An 18284-nucleotide genomic window follows, 5' to 3' on the forward strand; every position below is an offset into this window, starting at 1 on the left:
ACAAGACAACTTGTATTTTAGTAGTATGTAAACAAACAATGGCTCCTAATTTAGCTGCTGAAATAGGCAGTAACATATTGTGTCATTTCTCATTCTATTATTTTGTCAAAATTATTAAGGACAAGTGGTAGAAAATGAATTATTGATCTATTTGTTCATTTACTGTAAATATCTGCTTACTTTCTCTTTTAACGTGTTCTATCTACACTTCTGTTAAAATGTAATAATCGCTTATTCGTCTGTTGTTTGGAAGCGTTACAATAGTTTTGGATGATACCACAAATTTGGGTATCAATAGTTACAGGATCATACATTGGTCATATTCAAAGTCATCATGTGTCCAGGGACATATTTCCTGAATTTATAAACATAATATAATTTATTTTTTAAATGAATTATATGGCACCCCTATTAACCACGCCCCCCACCCCCCACCTCCCGAAATCGAAGGTCTCAATGTTGGCAAGTATGGGCGCGGGTGCCTATCTCAACTACAATCGGGTGGAAGGCGGGAGTACACCCTGGACATGTCGCCATCTCAAGAGGGGCTTAGTCTTTCACAAATGGTTGTAGAAACAGTCTACATGCTTAAGTGCTTGATTTTATACACCTGGGGCCGGGCCAAGTGATTAGGACACCTGATTCCTATCATTTGGATGGGTAGCCAAATACTTTTGGCAATATAGTGTAAAGCCAGGAACTAGAAATTGAGCAATTCTGTTTATGGAGTTTCAGCCTACGTAAGGTGTGAGAATTAATTATGCATCGATGTCTTTAACAAAGGACACCCATGTGAGGCCACGTACGACACAGCTGTTTCACCGCCACTCGGCGCCACTTAAGTGCTATTAAGAGCTCCACCTAATTTACTTTGCATCAGAAAGCCATTGTGGGTTTTTTTTGGGGGGGGGGGGCACTCAAAAAAAAAAAAAAGCGATTACAATACAGCGGCCAATCTTGTTGTGAGTCATAAGTGTTAGTTTTGTGTGTTGATGACGCTGGCGGATGCGTAGGCGACATCTGGGGTGTGCGTGGTGGGTGATTAGGGCGAGTGTACCCACTCCCACCCCCGGACCCCTGTCATCTGCTCAACTTGGAATCAGCTGGCTGTTGCTATGATACCACATGGGAGATGACAAATGAAGGTGACATGTATTACTATGTCAAGTTGTCACAAGCTCAATGCAGACTTTGAGAGGGACTGGTCGAGTCATCAGCGCATTCCGCTCTGGTATTTCCTTTTGCCTTTTCTTTCTTTTCTTTTTTTCCCCCAAAGTGGAAGGTTACTCAGCCTGGAAATGTGAGTGACTCACTATCTGGCTGGAAGACATCGCACTTTTCCACCTGATACGCAACTCGGTCCTTATGTTTCATTTCCTATAGCTTCTTGTTTAAGTTGGAAACGCGTGAAGAAGCAAATGACACCCGAGTGAGGGATATTTCTGCGGTAAAATGCAGCGTTCTCGTTAGTTAACTGAGACAACACCTGCACGTCAACAAACGACAGCTGCTGGGATGATTTGCCTCAGTTTTGTTTTTGTGCTGCAGCTGTGCAGAATTGGGTCGGAATATGTTTGGTCAGGCTAATCAATCAGGACTGGGCTCAAATTTAAAAATGGACGGATGTCAGCACACCCTATAGACCAAATAATTAAAAAATACATACTAGAGCAGGGGTCTCACACGGCCCGCCAGACGTTATTTTGCGGCCCCCACCTTAATATGAAAGTTTAATGTTAGTGCAGCCCGCAAGTTTTAAATGAATGGCGCTTGAAAGCGTTGTGTTATTTGGGTTCGAAATGGCTCTTTCAACGTTCTGGGTTGCCTACCTCTGCGTTAGTGGAAAAGCGGCAAATGAGTGAAAGCGACAGAGACTTTGCCATGGAGACGGGGGGTTTCTTATGGGCGATATAGCTCAGTTGGTAGAACGGCCGTGCCAGCAATGTCAGGGTTGCAGGTTCGATCCCCGCTTCCGCCAAGTCACTACCGTTCCGTCCTTGGGCAAGACGCTTTACCCACCTGCTCCCAGTGCCACCCACACTGGTTTAAATGTAACTTAGATATTGGGTATCACTATGTAAAGCGCTTTGATCACTTGAGAAAAGCGCTATATAAATATAATTCACTTCACTAACGTGCCTGCCTCAATTCTTCAGTTTGCACTGGCTCCCTGTTCATTTTAGAATTGATTTTAAAACATTGCTTGTTTTTAAATCTTTACATGGACTGGCACCTCAATATATCTCGGACCTCATCCAAATTTACATTCCTGCGCGCGCTCTGAGGTCCGAGAGCCAGTTCCAGCTCGTGGTGACCAAGACCAGACTTAAGACCAGGGGAGACAGGGCCTTCTCTGTGGTCGGCCCTAAGCCTTGGAACACTCTGCCCCTCCATGTTTAAACTGCTTCCACAGTGGTGTGTTTTAAGTCTCGTCTTAAGACCCACTTTTATTCTTTGGCTTTTAACACTACATGAGTTGTGTGGTCCTCTGTTGTCCTCTGTGTTTTTTTATACACTTTGATTTCTATTTTACTATTTTAATTGATTTTACCCTTTAAAATAGTTTCTAATCATATTTGTTTTTATATTGTTTTTTTTATATTGGTTTTATATTTATTTATTTTTTGTTTTTATTTAGTCATTGGTGGAGCATAATATTGTTTTTTTAATATTGTTTTTAACATGGCTGTGCAGCACTTTGGAAACGTTATTGTTGTTTAAATGTGCTATATAAATAAAGTGGATTGGATTGGATTAGTGTTTGTAGCCAAAGCTAATTTACAACACTTGTCCCCAACAACAACAACAACAACACAGATCCACACATCATTAAAACAGGAAAATAAAAATAATAAGGCAAAAATGAGTCGATAATAAAGATAATAGAAATAATACAGACAAAGTGCAAACTAGATAAAAGTCAATAATAATAATAACACAAAGTGCAGACTAGATAAAAACCAATTAGTAAAAATTACTAAAAACTAAACATAGTGTGTGAATGTGAGTGTGAATGTTGTCTGTCTATCTGTGTTGGCCCTGCGATGAGGTGGCGACTTGTCCAGGGTCTACCCTGCCTTCCGCCCGATTGTAGCTGAGATAGGCGCCAGCGCCTCCCGCGACCCCGAAAGGGAATAAGCGGTAGAAAATGGATGGATGGATGAAAGTTCCTTCAGCTGCCGGACGAACTAAACATGGCAACACGAGTGCTGCTCAACTAGCCATAATTTTGTTTGTTTTTTGAAAGTGACAAGTGCAGATATACTTTTCAAAGTGTCAGGTAAAGAGTTCCATAGTTTTGGTTCTTTTATTAAAAAGGCAGTCTGGGCAAAAGATGTTCTACGGAATGGAACGCAACAGTTGCCTTTTGACATTGCTCTGGTGGTAGATCTGGTACCACTTTGCAGTCTTGTAATTGCCTTGCAGAGCAATTGGGGAGCAGAGTTATCCAAGCATTCAAAAACCAGTTCAACTGTATGTAACAAAATAAAATTGGTAAAACTTAAAATATTGTATTTGGTTCAAATTTGGCAATGATGATATCGTATACTCTTCTTGTCTAGGACTTTCAAGGCGCGGTTATAAAGACACTCAATGGTCTTGACTGATGACTTGTGTGCTTGGGACCATGTAGTTAAGCCATAAGATATGTGTGAAAGAATCATCGAATTCATAAAAGTAAAAGCACAGCTGAGAGTTAAGCAGTTTCTTATATTCTTAAAACAGCCTAGGTTGGCCTTCAGGGTTTCACACATTTTCTTAATGTGACTTTTAAAATCCAGCTGATGGTCTATGATTATGCCCAAATATTTGACTTCAGGCACTTGTTCAATGACCTCATCATTAATTTTTATATTCAGGTTTGTTTGAGGTTTCTTTTTTATGGCGAAGCAGACAGAGTTAGTCTTTTTAGTGTTCAGGGTTGGACAGGACGATGCCAGCCAAGATGCTATTTTGTCTAATTTAGCTTTTCAGAAACTACAGTAAAGGTCTTACCAGATGTATAGACGACTGTGTCATCCGCATACATTTGTAAATCTATATCTGTGCATATATCTGGTAGATTATGTTTATAAACTCAGGAAATATGTCCCTGGACAAATGGGGACTTTTAATATGACCAACGTATGATCCTGTAACTATTGATACCCAAATTTGTGATATCATCCAAAACTAATGTAAAGCATCCAAACAACAAATGAATAAGTGATTATTACACTTTAACAGAAGTGTAGATAGAACATGTTAAAAGAGAAAGTAAGCAGATATTAACAGTAAATTAAAAAGTAGATTAATAATTAATTTTCTACCACTTGTCCTTCATAATATTTACAAAATAATCATACATCCGCAGCTAAATTAGAAGCCCTTGTTTGTTTACTTACAACTAAGAGACAAGTTGTCTTGTATGTTCACTATTTTATTCAAGGACAATTTTGAAATAAAAAAAATATATGTTTAATGTACCCTAAGATTTTTTGTGGAAATAAAAACAATAATGCAATTTTTTGTGGTGCCCTTTATTTACAAAAGTATCAAAAAGTACCGAAATACACTTTGGAACTGGTACCAAATTATTGGTATTGTGACAACACTACTAGAGATGTAACGATTATTGTGATTAAAAAAGATCCCCGTTATTATCATCACGGTATTGTTGCTCAAAAAGTACTTACATACTGAAATCTTTTGAGCAAGATATTTTTCAAATAACTAAAATAGACACTGTTAACTAGACCTATTTTGCATGTTATGTATTTCTACGAATGAATGAATGAATTTCTGCCAGAAAATGAAAGCGCTGGGCGATGCAGGGAGAGAGAGGTGTGTTGTATTTGAGTGCTGCTGGGATAAATTCGATTGGCTATAATGTCGATGATTGGTTAAAATGTTGATGATTGGTTAAAATGTTTTGGGAAATTGTAGGGACTGGACAAAGTTGTGAGGCCACAAATCCTTAACGGGAATTAGTTAAATGTGCGTGAAGTGGCGCAATCGCAAAGTCCTGGATGGACAATTGTGGTGTCCTACGCTGTTCAGCGGTCATTGAACGCACCGTTGAAACACCTCTATATGGTATTCATCTAGTACTGGGTTCGGCAACCTTTACCACTCATAGAGCCATTTTGACCCGTTTCACAAGATAAAGAAAACTATGGGAACCACAAGACTCTTTTGAAATGAAAAATGAAATAACACAGCGTACAATTTTTTTTTTTTGCTTTGTGCTATGTATTAACCAGGGGTCTCAGACACACGGCCCGCACCTTAATATGAAAATTTAATATTAGAGCGGCCCGCGAGTTTTATTTGAATGTCGCTTGACATCACATTTGCTATCCATCTCAATTTTTCCGGGGGACTACCAAGTTTCAGAGCAACCATTCTCTCGACTGTCTGCTGGTTTTCACCCAAACAACAATTTTGCGGGCGTGCAATGATGACAATGCGATTAGCGCGCTCTACAACCTTGACAAACAGCTTACCAGCCCATTCACATGTTGTATGAGGCTTCTGCAGACACACATAAGCGACTGCAAGGCATACTTGCTCAACAGCCATACAGGTTACACTGAGGGTTGTGATATAAACAACTTTAGCCCTCTTACTAATATGCGCCACACTGTGAAACCACACCAAACAAGAATGACAAACACATTTCGGGAGAACATCCGCACTCTAACACAACATAAACACAACAGAACAAACACCCAGAATCCAATGTATCCCGAACTCTTAGGGCTACATTATATACCCCCGCTACCACCAAACCCGGCCCCCCCAACCCCGCCCACCTCAACCGACGCACGGAGGAATAGTGGATATTGTTGTCCGGGTGAAAATCAGATAATGTTATCCTGGGGAGATTTCTGGGAGAGGCAATGAAATCCGGAAAACCTCCCGGAAAAATGGGGGGGTCGGCAAGTATGCAGCTGAGCCACATCAGAGTGATCCAAGAGCCGAGGGTTGCCGACCAATGCTCTATCTAGTACATAGAGCAGTGATTCTCAAACGGTGACGGTACACACACGCTCCATGTAGTGGTATGCCAAAGACTCACTTGGATGACAAATTATGGGTAACGTTATTGTGACAAAAATATCAAATATACTTTTAACCATTACCTTGTATTTTATGAATACGTAGGCCTACTGCACTACTGTATTTTAATGTTGGTCATTATTGTGGTGATTGAAAAACTAAAAGGTAATCGACACATTTAAATCTGAACGGGACAAGCGGTAGAAAATGGATGGATGGATGCTTGACTCAATTAGAGTAATTAAAACAGGTGGAAAAAGTCAGTGTGGGTACGGCAGGTGACATGGGTGGGGTAATCAACACAGGTAAGGAAAGTGACATGAATGAAGCAGTCAAAACTGATGGGGTCAGTGACACAGGTAGCGTGATTCAAACAGGTGGGAAAATCAGTGTGAGGACGGCAGTTGACCTGGGTGGGGTAATTGACACAGGTGGAAAATTGACATAGGTGAGGAAATGATTGTGGGTAAGACAGTCGACCTAGGGCAGGAAGTTGACACAGGTGGGGAAACGATTGTGGGTATGGCAGTCGACCTAGGCCAGCAAGTTGACACAGGTGAGGAATTGATTGTGGGTAAGGCAGTCGACCTCGGCGTGGAAGTTGACACAGGTGATGAAATGATTGTGGGTAAGGCAGTCAACTTAGTCCAGGAAATTGACACAGGTGAAGCAATCACAGTCGGCCGAGGCCAGGATATTGAGACAGGTGCAGCAATCAAAACGGATGAAGTGAAACAAGTAGAGCAATCGGTGGGAAAAATCAGTGTGGGTACAACAGATGACCGACGTCGGGTAATCAACCCAGCTATAGCAATTGAAACAGGTGGAAAATTTACACAGGTAAGATCGTCGACACAGGTAAAGCGATCTCAACTGACTGGTCATTCAACACAGGTAAGGTTATTGAAACAGGTGTAAAGTCAATGCAAGAAAGGCCATCGACAGAGGTAAAACAATCAAAACTCCAAAAATTTAATAAAGTGTGGGTACGGCTGTTGACACAGGTGAGGTTATTAACACAGGTGTCACGCCTGAAATTGTAACAGGTGTAGCAATTATGACAAGTAGTGGCAAATGATACATGGGGGGAAGATCAGGCAGTAGTTGGGGAAGTCAACAAATCTGAGGAAATTGAAACGGATGGAAAAATCCACTAAAGGCCGTGGGAATTGAGACCTGTCAGTAAAGCAGTCGAAACAGGTGTGGCTGTAAACACAACTGAGGCAATTGAAACAGGTGACCGAAGTAAAACAGGAAGGTGTAATAAACAGGTAGGGTTAAGAACACAGGTCGGGGCAACTGACACAGGTGTAGCGGTCGAAAGAGGTGCGTAGTCCAACAAAGATGAGGGAGAACAGGTGGGGTAATGAACACATTGGATAATCACAGCAGGTAGATAATGTAACTCAATACTAAACGGGTCTCATCACAGGAAAGTGTGCCGTCCTCATCTATATTTAACGTGATTCTAATTTTGACTAAGTCTCATTAACAGGGGCCTCCACAGACGATAGTGTGGGTGAAGTGGGTCAAGGACTCTCAGAAAATAGACCGTGTCTCACTCAGGGACGACATCATTAAGGGAAACAAAAGAGATGTTTTGTTGGGAGTGATCTTTGAGAAAAGACTTTGGAGCTTCGACTCAAATATATTGGAAGTTGGAAGGGGATCTATGAAGGTGTTTTAGAACTGGAAACTTGTGTAACACTGCCTCCTTGTGGCAACATCTCACACTGCATGGAGGGCATCCATAATAAGACACTACTTCAATACAGCAGTCCAACTTTATTTACAAAAAAAAGCAATGCAAGTTAAAAAGTCGATTTATGTTAAGTTTATTTTCCCCTTCAAAATATTAAAAAGGTATTTTTTGTGTCTTTCCAATATTATGTTAAGTTTATTTTCCCCTTCAAAATATTAAAAGGTATTTTTTGTGTCTTTCCAATAGTGAGCAAGCTGATGACCTTTTACGAAATTAAAGGGAACCCAAAATGTTAGGCAACATGGGGTGTGTTGAAAAAAACTCAAAATGGCACAGTTGGGAGAGTAAAGTCAGGCAAATGACAGTAAGGCGTCATTAGGAATATTCCTTCAAACTGGCAGGTTCCTATAGAGCAGTGATCCTCAAACTGTAGTACGCAGTTTATTTGCAATTATTTTTATTTGAATTATTAAGTGCAGTGTTTTATTCTCCTATATTCAAACAGTGTTACTGTTCAAACTGTGTGTAATGTGACAGCGGCCAAAATATTAAATATACTAAACCCTAGGCCTAGTTTTTAATGAAAATTTAGGGCTACTTCGGTACTGCATTTTAATGTTGGTCAATACGGTGGTACTTAAAGAGCCAAATGTTTACTAAGGTGTTAATTGGTGAAAAAAGTTCAAACCACTGTCAGAGATATGTAAAACACACATACCGCTGACTTTTCTTCACCTAATAGGCTGGCACAAGCTTAAATCTGTTGCATACTGAAATATATTCACACAAGATAAAGTTGCCACACACTTTAAATCGTAATATAGCTTGTATAAACACGAAATGCAGCCCGTAGTTTATCAAGTACGGCATACAACTGAAATTCTTCATTAAAAACCTTTAAAACCAAATGCAAAAAGACTCATTTTTAAACCTGGAGGGGTAAAAAAAAAAAACGCTTCCTAAAGGTCCATTTAGTCCATCCTCAGATGAACCAGTCTGTTAAGAACACATTGAAACGTGGAAAAAAAATATTATGTGATACAGTTCTGAAAGTTCACATTTGTTTTGTGTTTCTAACTGTGGCGGGCAGCTATTGCACTGAGGTCTGAGGAGCGAGGTTGTGGTCCATGACAGTTCATGGGAAAGGCCTAAAAATAACCAGAGAAAGAAACCCAGAGTAAGTAGACAACATGGCTTTGTATAACATGAAGATGAGAACCTTGTGACTTACGCGGAGTAGTAGGGTGAGAATGGACGAGGAAAGGCAGGCTACTTCCGCTTCATGGACAAGGTGTCTTCTTCCCTCAAGACAAACTTTTTTCTCAGAGCTTCAGAGATCAGAGAGGCCGAGTCCTCCTCTCTCAAAGACGTGCAGCCTCTGTTGTACCTGACATGGATAAAAGCCCACTTTTAGGAGCACTCATTTGAAAGGTAAACACAATGTTATGGAAGAACAACAGTAAAATGATACATAGGGGGTGAATCGATTGAATGCTATCAGCTAAAAACACAAGTATTAGATAATATTAAAGTTAAGTTAAAGTCCCAACGATAATTTCACCACACCTAGTGTGTGTGTGACTATCCTCTGCATTTGACCCATCCCCATGTTCGCCCCCTGGAAGGTGAGGGGAGCAGTGAGCAGCAGCGGTGGCTGCGCTCTGGAATCATTTTGGTGATTTAACCCCCAATTCCAACCCTTGATGCTGAGTGCCAAGCAGGGAAGCAATGGGTCCCATTTTTATAGTCTTTGGTATGACTCGGATGGGGTTTGAACTCACGACCTTCCAGTCTCAGGGAGACACGCTAACCACAAGGCCACTGAGCAGGTTGAATTGTCATTTTTCATTTCAATAACTACTTGCATGTCAAATCTATGATATAAGCAACATCTAAAAGTCCTTAAACAAAGATGATATTTTCTTATATTTCAGTGAAGTCATTTACAAAAGGTAAACATGGTAGGTTAAATGCTGCAGGGAGCTAACAGCTACACAACAGCTCAGCAAACAATAACACACAAGCTAGACATATGTAATAAGTAATTATTAAACAGTATTTGTCTAAAACAAAGTATTTCTCAATGTAAGCAAGTTTCAAATACTTATAGTTGCATATTACTTGCAGATACAGTCTTCACAGCAGAAGTGTATTAGAAAGTATCAGTTACAATCGTGTCCACATCAATCAATTTACTGCGTTTAGCATTAATTAATAAATTATTGCAACCACTAGGTGTCACCAAAAACTAATTACCACTGTACTTCAAAAAATGAATCTGAGTAATTTCACTTGATCAAACCTTTTCTACCATTCCACACTACAAAGTAATACAAGTATGTACAATGATTTGTGCTGATATCATATGGGAATAATATCAGTATTGTATCGGAAGTGAAAAAGTTGTCTTGGTGCACCCCTGATGATAACCGCAGGACAGCAACTTATTGCAACTTGGAAAAGTTGCACACAAATCCTGGTCCTGGCTGCTCAGTACAAAATGGCTGACATGACAAAAAAAACATTTATACATTAATTTATTTGTGGTGGCTACATGTTCACTAGGGCTGCGAATCTTTGGGTGTCCCACGATTCGATTCAATATCGATTCTTGGGGTCCCGATTCGATACAAAAACTTTTTTTTTTTCAATTCAACACGATTCTCGTTTTAAAAACAATTTTTTCCCCGATTTAAAATGATTCTGTATTCATTCAATACATAGGATTTTAGCAAGATCTACCCCAGTCTGCTGCCATGCAAGCAGAGTAGTAGATTTTGGTAAAAAGCTTTTATAAATTGTAAAGGAAAATGTTTTATCAACTGATTGCAATAATGTAATATTTTTTGAACTATTAAACAAACCAAAAATATGACTTATTTTATCTTTGTGAAAATATTGGACACAGTGTGTTGTCAAGCTTATGAGATGCGATGCAAGTGTAAGCCACTGTGACACTATTGTTCTTTTTTTTTAATTTTTTTTTAATAAATGTCTAATGATAATGTCAATAAGGGATTTTTAATCACTGCTATGCTGAAATTATAACTAATATTAATACTGTTGTTGATAATATTCATTTTAGTTTCACTACTTTTGGTTTGTTCTGTGTCGTGTTTGTGTCTTCTCTCAATTGCTCTGTTCATTGCAGTTCTGAGGGTCGCTGGGTCAGGTTTGGTTTTGGAATTGGATTGCATGGTTAAGGTATTGCTGTGTATTGTTTAGTTTGATAGATAAAAAAAAAAAAAAGATTTTAAATAAAAAAATTGATTTAAAAAAAATGAGAATCGATTCAGAATCGCACAACGTGAGAATCGTTATTCAAATCCGAATAGATTTTTTTCCCACACCCCTAATGTTCACCTTTGCTCAAAAACACATTATAATGGGACTGTCTGTGACTTTAGCTTGTTGTCACAAAATACTACATTGGATGGCATTTGCATTGTATCTCCGCTTTTTAACACACACGCCTGATCTGTCAAACAATAAGACATAGCAGGAGGGGATCAGTGTTGCCAACTTAGTGATTTAGTTGCCATTTGTAGTTAGTATTCAGACCCAGATACTTATTTTTTAAAAAGCATCGAGCAACACACTTGGTGACATTTTCTGGTGTAGAAAAAAAACGACTAGCAAAAGAAGAAAGTTGATTTGTGGTTCTAAACACATTTGTTTGAATGATGTTATTTTTCAGTCCCCTTTGGACTATCCTACAACATCCTTTGCAATTACATGCACATACTTCATAGCTAGGGAGGAACAATAAATGGTATAATGATAAACCACGGCAAAACTCCCGACTGTTAATATTACTGTTTTGATTTAAAATGATCGTAAAACTGGGATTGATAACCACACTTTGATGAACTCACGGACTGTGGACGCTGCTCAATTACGTCACGTCACATAAACCAGAAGTGAAGTGCCCCAACACCCCATTATTCTTTATCATAAAAAAAAATACACATCACTAAAACTTTTACAAATACAACCGAAGAAGATAAACATATTTATAGACTCAAATGAAAATAGTATGCCTCTTAAGACAAAATAATATTTAATATGTATTCAGCCAAGAAAATTTTAATGTGTGTCTGCTTATTTTAACAAATTTTTAAATAAAATTTGGGTAAATTATTTTGGTGTGTGTCAAAGTAATTTTTGAGCACATTCACAATGCCGTGATAATAATAACCTTGAATATTTTGGTTACTGTAACCGCCATATGAAATGTTCCTATGCTACATCCCTAGTCATGGCCAACTATGCAAATTGATTACCTTATGGGGGTCACAGGTAAGCTGGAGCCTAACACGTGTACACTTTAATTGTTTATATGTTACATGTCATCAAAAGGTGTTTATTTCATATGGTATTGTTACCTACATGGTGGTTAACTTTTTACACTTGTGACAGTTAAGAATGTTAAAGTGACTTTAAATAAACTGCCTGTGCGGTTAATGAAGTTTTGTTGATGGTGAAATTTTTACAGATTTATCCTATTTCTATCATTAGAAAAATACTTAAGATACTTTATTAGAGGTGTAAATGAACTAAAAGGTCAGTACCTGTCTTTGCTCATCTTCATGCGGTTCATGTCCTTCAGGATGTCCATAACATCTGCAAAGCTGGTGGACTTGGACAGTGACACCGTGTCCTCCTCCGCCTCACGGTAGTCCATGCTGGGCCTGTCCAGGTCGAAAGTCGCCGACGCCGTCATTGAGATCGGCGGCATTGGGTCAGGGACCAACTCGGACACCACGGATACCATGTCCTTGTCATTGTCTTCTTCTTCCTCATCCTCCTCCTCTTCTTCGGTGACATCGCTGATGACAAATGAGGCAGCTGCCGTAGTGGCCGGTTGATAAGGGGCGGTCTCGAAGGGAGCCATAGAGAAGCTCATGGTGGTGTCATCGGGAGAAAGAAGGTCAGGGGTTAAGGGGTTGGAGCCTGGAATTAAAACAAGAATTGAACCATCAACTGCTGGTTTACACAGCATTAAGTAGTAGAGCCAATGAAAAAGCTGTATATAAAAGATAATAATCCTCAATTTTGAGAGAGGTATTGATTTATTAACTGTATTCTGTGGTACTAAGAGATGTCTTTAATATGTTGTTCTGTCTCATCTATCTCTTGGGACTTCAACCACACTAATAACCATGTTATTAAATCATTATTAATCAATGCTCTCTTTATTTAAAAGCAGCTTCAGCATAGGGTTTTATTGGATTATTGCTGGGGTACTGAATAAAATGTACCGGGCACCACATTATGATGCACATGCAAACAAGCCAACGGCCAATTGAGGTGTAGTTCATCTTCAGCCACTGACTCACACATAGACACCAATACAAAAGGGATGCACACTGTTTTTCCCCAAGCCCATATATCCATACATTTCCATTCATCCATCTTCTACCGCTTGTCCGTTTCGGGGTCGCTGGAGCCTAGCTCAGCTGCACTCGGGCAGAAGGCGGTGTACACCCTGGACAAGTCACTACCTCATCACAGGGCCAACACAGATAGGCAGACAACATTCACACACTAGGGCCAATTTAGTGTTGCCAATCAACCTATCCCCAGGTGCATATTTTTGGAGGTGGGAGGAAGCCGGAGTACCCGGAGGGAACCCACGCAGTCACGGGGAGAACATGCAAACTCCACACAAAAAGATACCGAGCCTGAGCCCAGGATTCTACTTGGGACCTTCGTAGTGTGAGGCACATGCATTTCTGATACTGGTAAAAAGAATGTTAACTTGTACAATTTTCCCACTGAGCACTTGTTGCAGGTGGATTAGTCTGCATTCCCTTAGCTAAATGTTTGCAGGGACTTTGGTTCGGACAGGATGTCTTTATATAGAGAAGACTCACACGACCAACACCATGTTTGTTTACACAGTGAGGTCCGGTGACCTTAGGGGCAGTTTGCAACTTCCTAAGAGGTAGGAACGCTTAGTATGTACACCGTAACTCACCTACAGCAAAGTATGGTTAATCTAGTGTACTGCTACGAGAAGATACATCTTGAAAACAAAGACTCTTAAAACCAGTGCGTTTTTCATTTTACCACTGAGGGACAACCGGAGAAAAAGCATACCTTTGCCCGCTATCCACTATCCCAGGCTTTAGGACTTACCAGTATCACCGGCCACAATCTTTGCAATTTGTGCTCGGAGCCTGCTCAGCTCATCCTGCAGGGCGGTGGTGCGGTTGAGCGCCGTCACCCCGGGCTTCTTCAGCCCTTCCACTCGCTTGCCCTCACGCCGGAAGTTGGGTACGGATGAGTTTCTGTGGAGCACCAGGAGAGGCGTGGGCCTCCATTCGTGCTTAAAAGGGCGAGCATCACTTCTGGAAAGACAAGTGTGATCAAACACAATCTTTCATCCTACAAAGTGGAGAAATACTAGCTTGTGCTACAATTTGAGGGTGGACGGTGTCCTTACCGCACTCTGGCATACGTCTCCTCTTCATCTGCAACAATCCAGGCGATATCTGCTAAGGTGGGAACCATTGGGCCATCCATAGGGCGAAGAGAGGGTAGACCTGGCAGTTCCTGATGGGTACAGACTAAATTCATACATCTGATAGTGAAGACCCATTTCAAGTACAGTCGAACCTCGATTTACAAACTTAACTGGTTCTTGAGCACAGCTCGCAAACTTAAAAGTTTGTATAGTGCCATCTACGTAAACATGAATAATTGGTTCTAGCAGCGACAAAAGTCCCTATTTTAGTAAAAAACTGCTAGACATTTTCATGCCACACTTATACACACACATCTCAAACCAACATATGGGGGTAACAGTTCAATCTGTTTTTTATCCAAGCACCACAACAACATAACAGCAAGCTTAAACGTCCCGTACGCCCAGTTAAAAAGTGTTTCTGATCACACAAAGTGATCTCTAAGACAGGCTGCAGGGTTTCCCACACATTAATTTATTTGTGGCGGCCCGACACAAAAGAATTACGGCCACCACAAATAAATTAAAAATTAAAAAAATATATATATATATATATTTATATATATATATATTTTTTTTTTCCGCTTTTGACTCGCTCGACCGTTCATAAAAGCCATGTGACTCTGTCTGTGAATGGAACTTGTAGTTACATATTATATAAATATGTATATAAATATGTACATTAAATGTTGTAATTATATTCCAACTCCGCGTTCTTCTTGGTCATCGCCACCGCTGTCTCTCCACCCCCGCCGCCCGACCACACCACCACAAATAGATGCCTGACCTGTGGGAAACTCTGGGCTGACAAAGCTGTGACAGGCGCAAGGTATGACAATTGTGGAAATAAACACATTAGAAGTGCTGCTCGCCGTCAAATCTCTTGGCAAATGGCCGCGCCTGTGAGTACAGTATGTAATCAGGATGTGGCGTAGAGGGCCCCGCATCTTTAAAACAGGAAGTGATGTCAACAAAATGGCAGCCCAGATGGCTTCAGACGGCATACAAGATTAATGAATGAATAAAGCGTTTATACGCTGAGACATGGTTCGCACACATAGGCATATTTGCCGCCAAGTAAAGGTTTGGTAAAGTTAAAGTCCCAACGATAGTCACACAAACACTGGGGGTGGTGAAATTATCCTCTGCATTTGACCCCTCCTCATGTTTACCCCCTGCGAGTTGAGGGGAACAGTGAGCATCCGCAGTGGTGGCCGCGCTTGGGAATAATTTGGTAATTTAACCCCCAATTCCAAACTTTGATGCAGAGTGACCAGAAAAGGTCACAAATAGAGGCATTGGTAAATCGAAGTTCTACTGTATTTGAGAATAATACCTGAAAACATGCTCGTTGCGGAGGTCTGAGTGGAAGAGTTGAGCCTATTCTTCTCACAACACTTCGAGTAGATCCATGAGGCTTGTTCTGCCATATAGGAATAACCTCCTGTAGACAAATGACAAACACAACCATGTGTGCATGCCAAAAAAATCTTGCAAGAAAACGACAGTGTTAATCGATGCAGTGTCTTAAAGGCCTACTGAAATGAGATTTTCTTAATTAAAACGGGGATAGCAGGTCCATTCTATGTGTCATACTTGATCATTTCACGATATTGCCATATTTATGCTGAAAGGATTTAGTAGAGAACATCGACGACAAAGTTCGCAACTTTGGGTCGCTAATAAAAAAGCCTTGCCTGTACCAGAAGTAGCAGATGATGTGCGCGTGACGTCACGGGTTGTGGAACTCCTCACATCCGCACATTGTTTACAATCATGGCCACCAGCAGCGAGAGTGATTCGGACAGAGAAAGTGACGATTTCCCCATTAATTTGAACGAGGATGAAAGACTTGTGGATGAGGAAAGTGAGAGTGAAGGACTAGAAAAAAAAAAAACTAGACGGCAGAGCGATTCAGATATTAGACAAATTTACTATGATAATTTTTGAAAATCCCTTATCTGCTTATTGTGTTACTAGTGTTTTAGTGAGATTATATGGTCGTACCTGTACAACCTGAAAGTCGGAGGGACGTGGCCACGGGTGTGGTGAACGCCAGTGTCTCCGAGGGAAGCCACGTTTCTCGATGAGGCGAAAGCAGCTGAGGCTTCCTCCACGGGGGAAGCATCCGACGGTCAGGGGCGGTCGGTGGGAGGAGGCAAGAGAGTCCGCAGCTGCCTCTTTGACAGGTGCAGGAGGAACGACGCAAGCGCTCCGCTCATGTCTACGGTAAGAGCTGACTTATTACCACCATTTTCTCACCAAAACCTGCCGGTTGACATGTGGTAGGGAACCATGTTCGCTTGACTGCTCTGTTCCATAATTAAGCTTCACCGTCATCTTTCGGAAATGTAAACAAGGAAACACCGGCTGTGTTTGTGTTGCTAAAGGCGGCCGCAATACACCGCTTCCCACCTACATCTTTCTTCTTTTATGTCTCCATTATTAATTGAACAAATTGCAAAAGATTCAGCAACACAGATGTCCATAATACTGTGGAATTATGCGATGAAAAGAGATGACTTATAGCTGTGAACGGTGCTGGACCAAAATGTCCTCTACAATGCGTGACATCACGCGCACGCGTCATCAAACCGCGACGTTTTAGCATGATACTTCCACGCGAAACTTCAAATTGCAATGTAGTAAACTAAACCGACCGTATTGGCATGTGTTGCAATGTTAAGATTTCATCATTGATGTATAAACTATCAGACTGCGTGGTCGGTAGTAGTGGGTTTCAGTAGGCCTTTAAAAAAATGGCCAGAATGTCATCTTACTGTGTCCGTCTCCATGGTGATGGCTCAGTGCAGGGGAGCACCGATGCTGTGGTGCTAGTAGTGGCTCAAAACTGAGCACTTCACAGAACAGATGCCTCGTTAATCTGACAACTCTTGGGATGCAAATTAGTGATTAGACAGAGCATCTGTTGGGAAAAAAGAGAGGACACAACATTGTAACAAACTCAAACAATAGACGAGTTTAATGCAATACAAGGCTCAAACGACGGTTGAATATACATTAAAAAAAACTTGATTATTGATTCGTAGCACTTGGTACTTTTTTTTTTTTCGTCCCTGGTGCGATGAGACAAGTTAAAATGTCACGTTTTTTAATTCATTACGTCATTGATTGATTTAAAAAAAAAATCTGCATCACATTAATTTCGCGAAATACGACGATAACTTGTCAAAATAGGAGCAGGATTGTGTTTGCACTCATTAGTGAACAGTAGCGCTGTCATAGCGCCTGATTTGCACCGGCGGCTAAAAGCCTCAAATCAACACACAAGGCCGAGTATTAGCTTAGGTAGCACCGACCGTGACGCTCAGGTATATTAAAGACTACTTGTTGTGCGCTACGTTTAGAGTTGGAGACACTAAAATAAATAAAAGAGTAAAACTTACAGCAAATTGAATATGGAACGAGCGGTCGTACACCAGGGTTGGAATTTCTCCTATTCGTCTTTCAGTGTTGTTGACGTTCATTACCGGAAACGGAAACCGGTTGGGTTTTCTGTTACAGCGTCCCCAGCGCTTAAATGGAGTATTGCAGAATCCTTTATACCAACATAAACAACGTTTTCAAATTCCTAAACGCATTCAACATTTTAACGCAATACGTTAAACACATTTTATATTGGGGATAAAATTTCTCTTTCACTTAAAACCTTTTTTTATTTTTTTTTTTACATTCATTTAGAACTGTGGGGGGCTTCACGGTGGAAAAGGGGTTAGTGCGTCTGCCTCACAATACGAAGTTCCTGCAGTCCTGGGTTCAAATCCAGGCTCGGGATCTTTCTGCGTGGAGTTTGCATGTTCTCCCCGTGAATGCGTGGGTTCCCTCCTGGTACTCCGGCTTCCTCCCACTTCCAAAGACATGCACCTGGGGATAGGTTGATTGGCAACACTAAATTGGCCCTAGTGTGTGAATGTTGTCTGTCTATCTGTGTTGGCCCTGCGATGAGGTGGCGACTTGTCCAGGGTGTACTCCGCCTTCCGCCCGATTGTAGCTGAGATAGGCGCCAGCGCCCCCCGTGACCCCGAAAGGGAATAAGCGGCAGAAAATGGA

The 18284-nt window shown here is 40.8% G+C and overlaps 1 protein-coding gene and 1 long non-coding RNA gene across 2 annotated transcripts; one reads left to right on the top strand and one right to left on the bottom strand.

The window, feature by feature from the left end:
• The first annotated feature begins 6676 nt into the window (after positions 1 to 6676).
• Positions 6677 to 12931, top strand: LOC133549969 (uncharacterized). The gene is made up of 2 exons (XR_009806210.1): positions 6677 to 6882; positions 12354 to 12931. It is a non-coding gene; the product is annotated as an uncharacterized LOC133549969 (long non-coding RNA).
• mtfr1l (mitochondrial fission regulator 1-like) lies at positions 6991 to 17743 on the bottom strand. Its single transcript, XM_061895924.1, has 8 exons — positions 17621 to 17743; positions 16994 to 17139; positions 15550 to 15657; positions 14193 to 14302; positions 13886 to 14097; positions 12316 to 12697; positions 8976 to 9131; positions 6991 to 8892 (listed from the first exon to the last, which is right to left on the bottom strand). Exons 2-7 carry the CDS (start codon positions 17006 to 17008, stop codon positions 9014 to 9016), a joined length of 945 nt encoding a protein of 314 aa, XP_061751908.1. The 5' UTR covers positions 17009 to 17139; positions 17621 to 17743; the 3' UTR covers positions 6991 to 8892; positions 8976 to 9013.
• Positions 17744 to 18284: the final 541 nt, after the last annotated feature.

This window comes from Nerophis ophidion, linkage group LG03 (assembly GCF_033978795.1).
Source record: "Nerophis ophidion isolate RoL-2023_Sa linkage group LG03, RoL_Noph_v1.0, whole genome shotgun sequence".
Lineage (NCBI taxonomy): Eukaryota > Metazoa > Chordata > Actinopteri > Syngnathiformes > Syngnathidae > Nerophis > Nerophis ophidion.

Bases quoted from the DNA above. Each gene is read 5' to 3' on its own strand.
- mtfr1l (XM_061895924.1), bottom strand. The intron at 14,303-15,549 runs GTATTATTCTCA...TGTACCCATCAG, and splicing joins CGCAACGAGCATGTTTTCAG to GAACTGCCAGGTCTACCCTC. The intron at 12,698-13,885 runs GTAAGTCCTAAA...TTTTAATTCCAG, and splicing joins GATTGTGGCCGGTGATACTG to GCTCCAACCCCTTAACCCCT.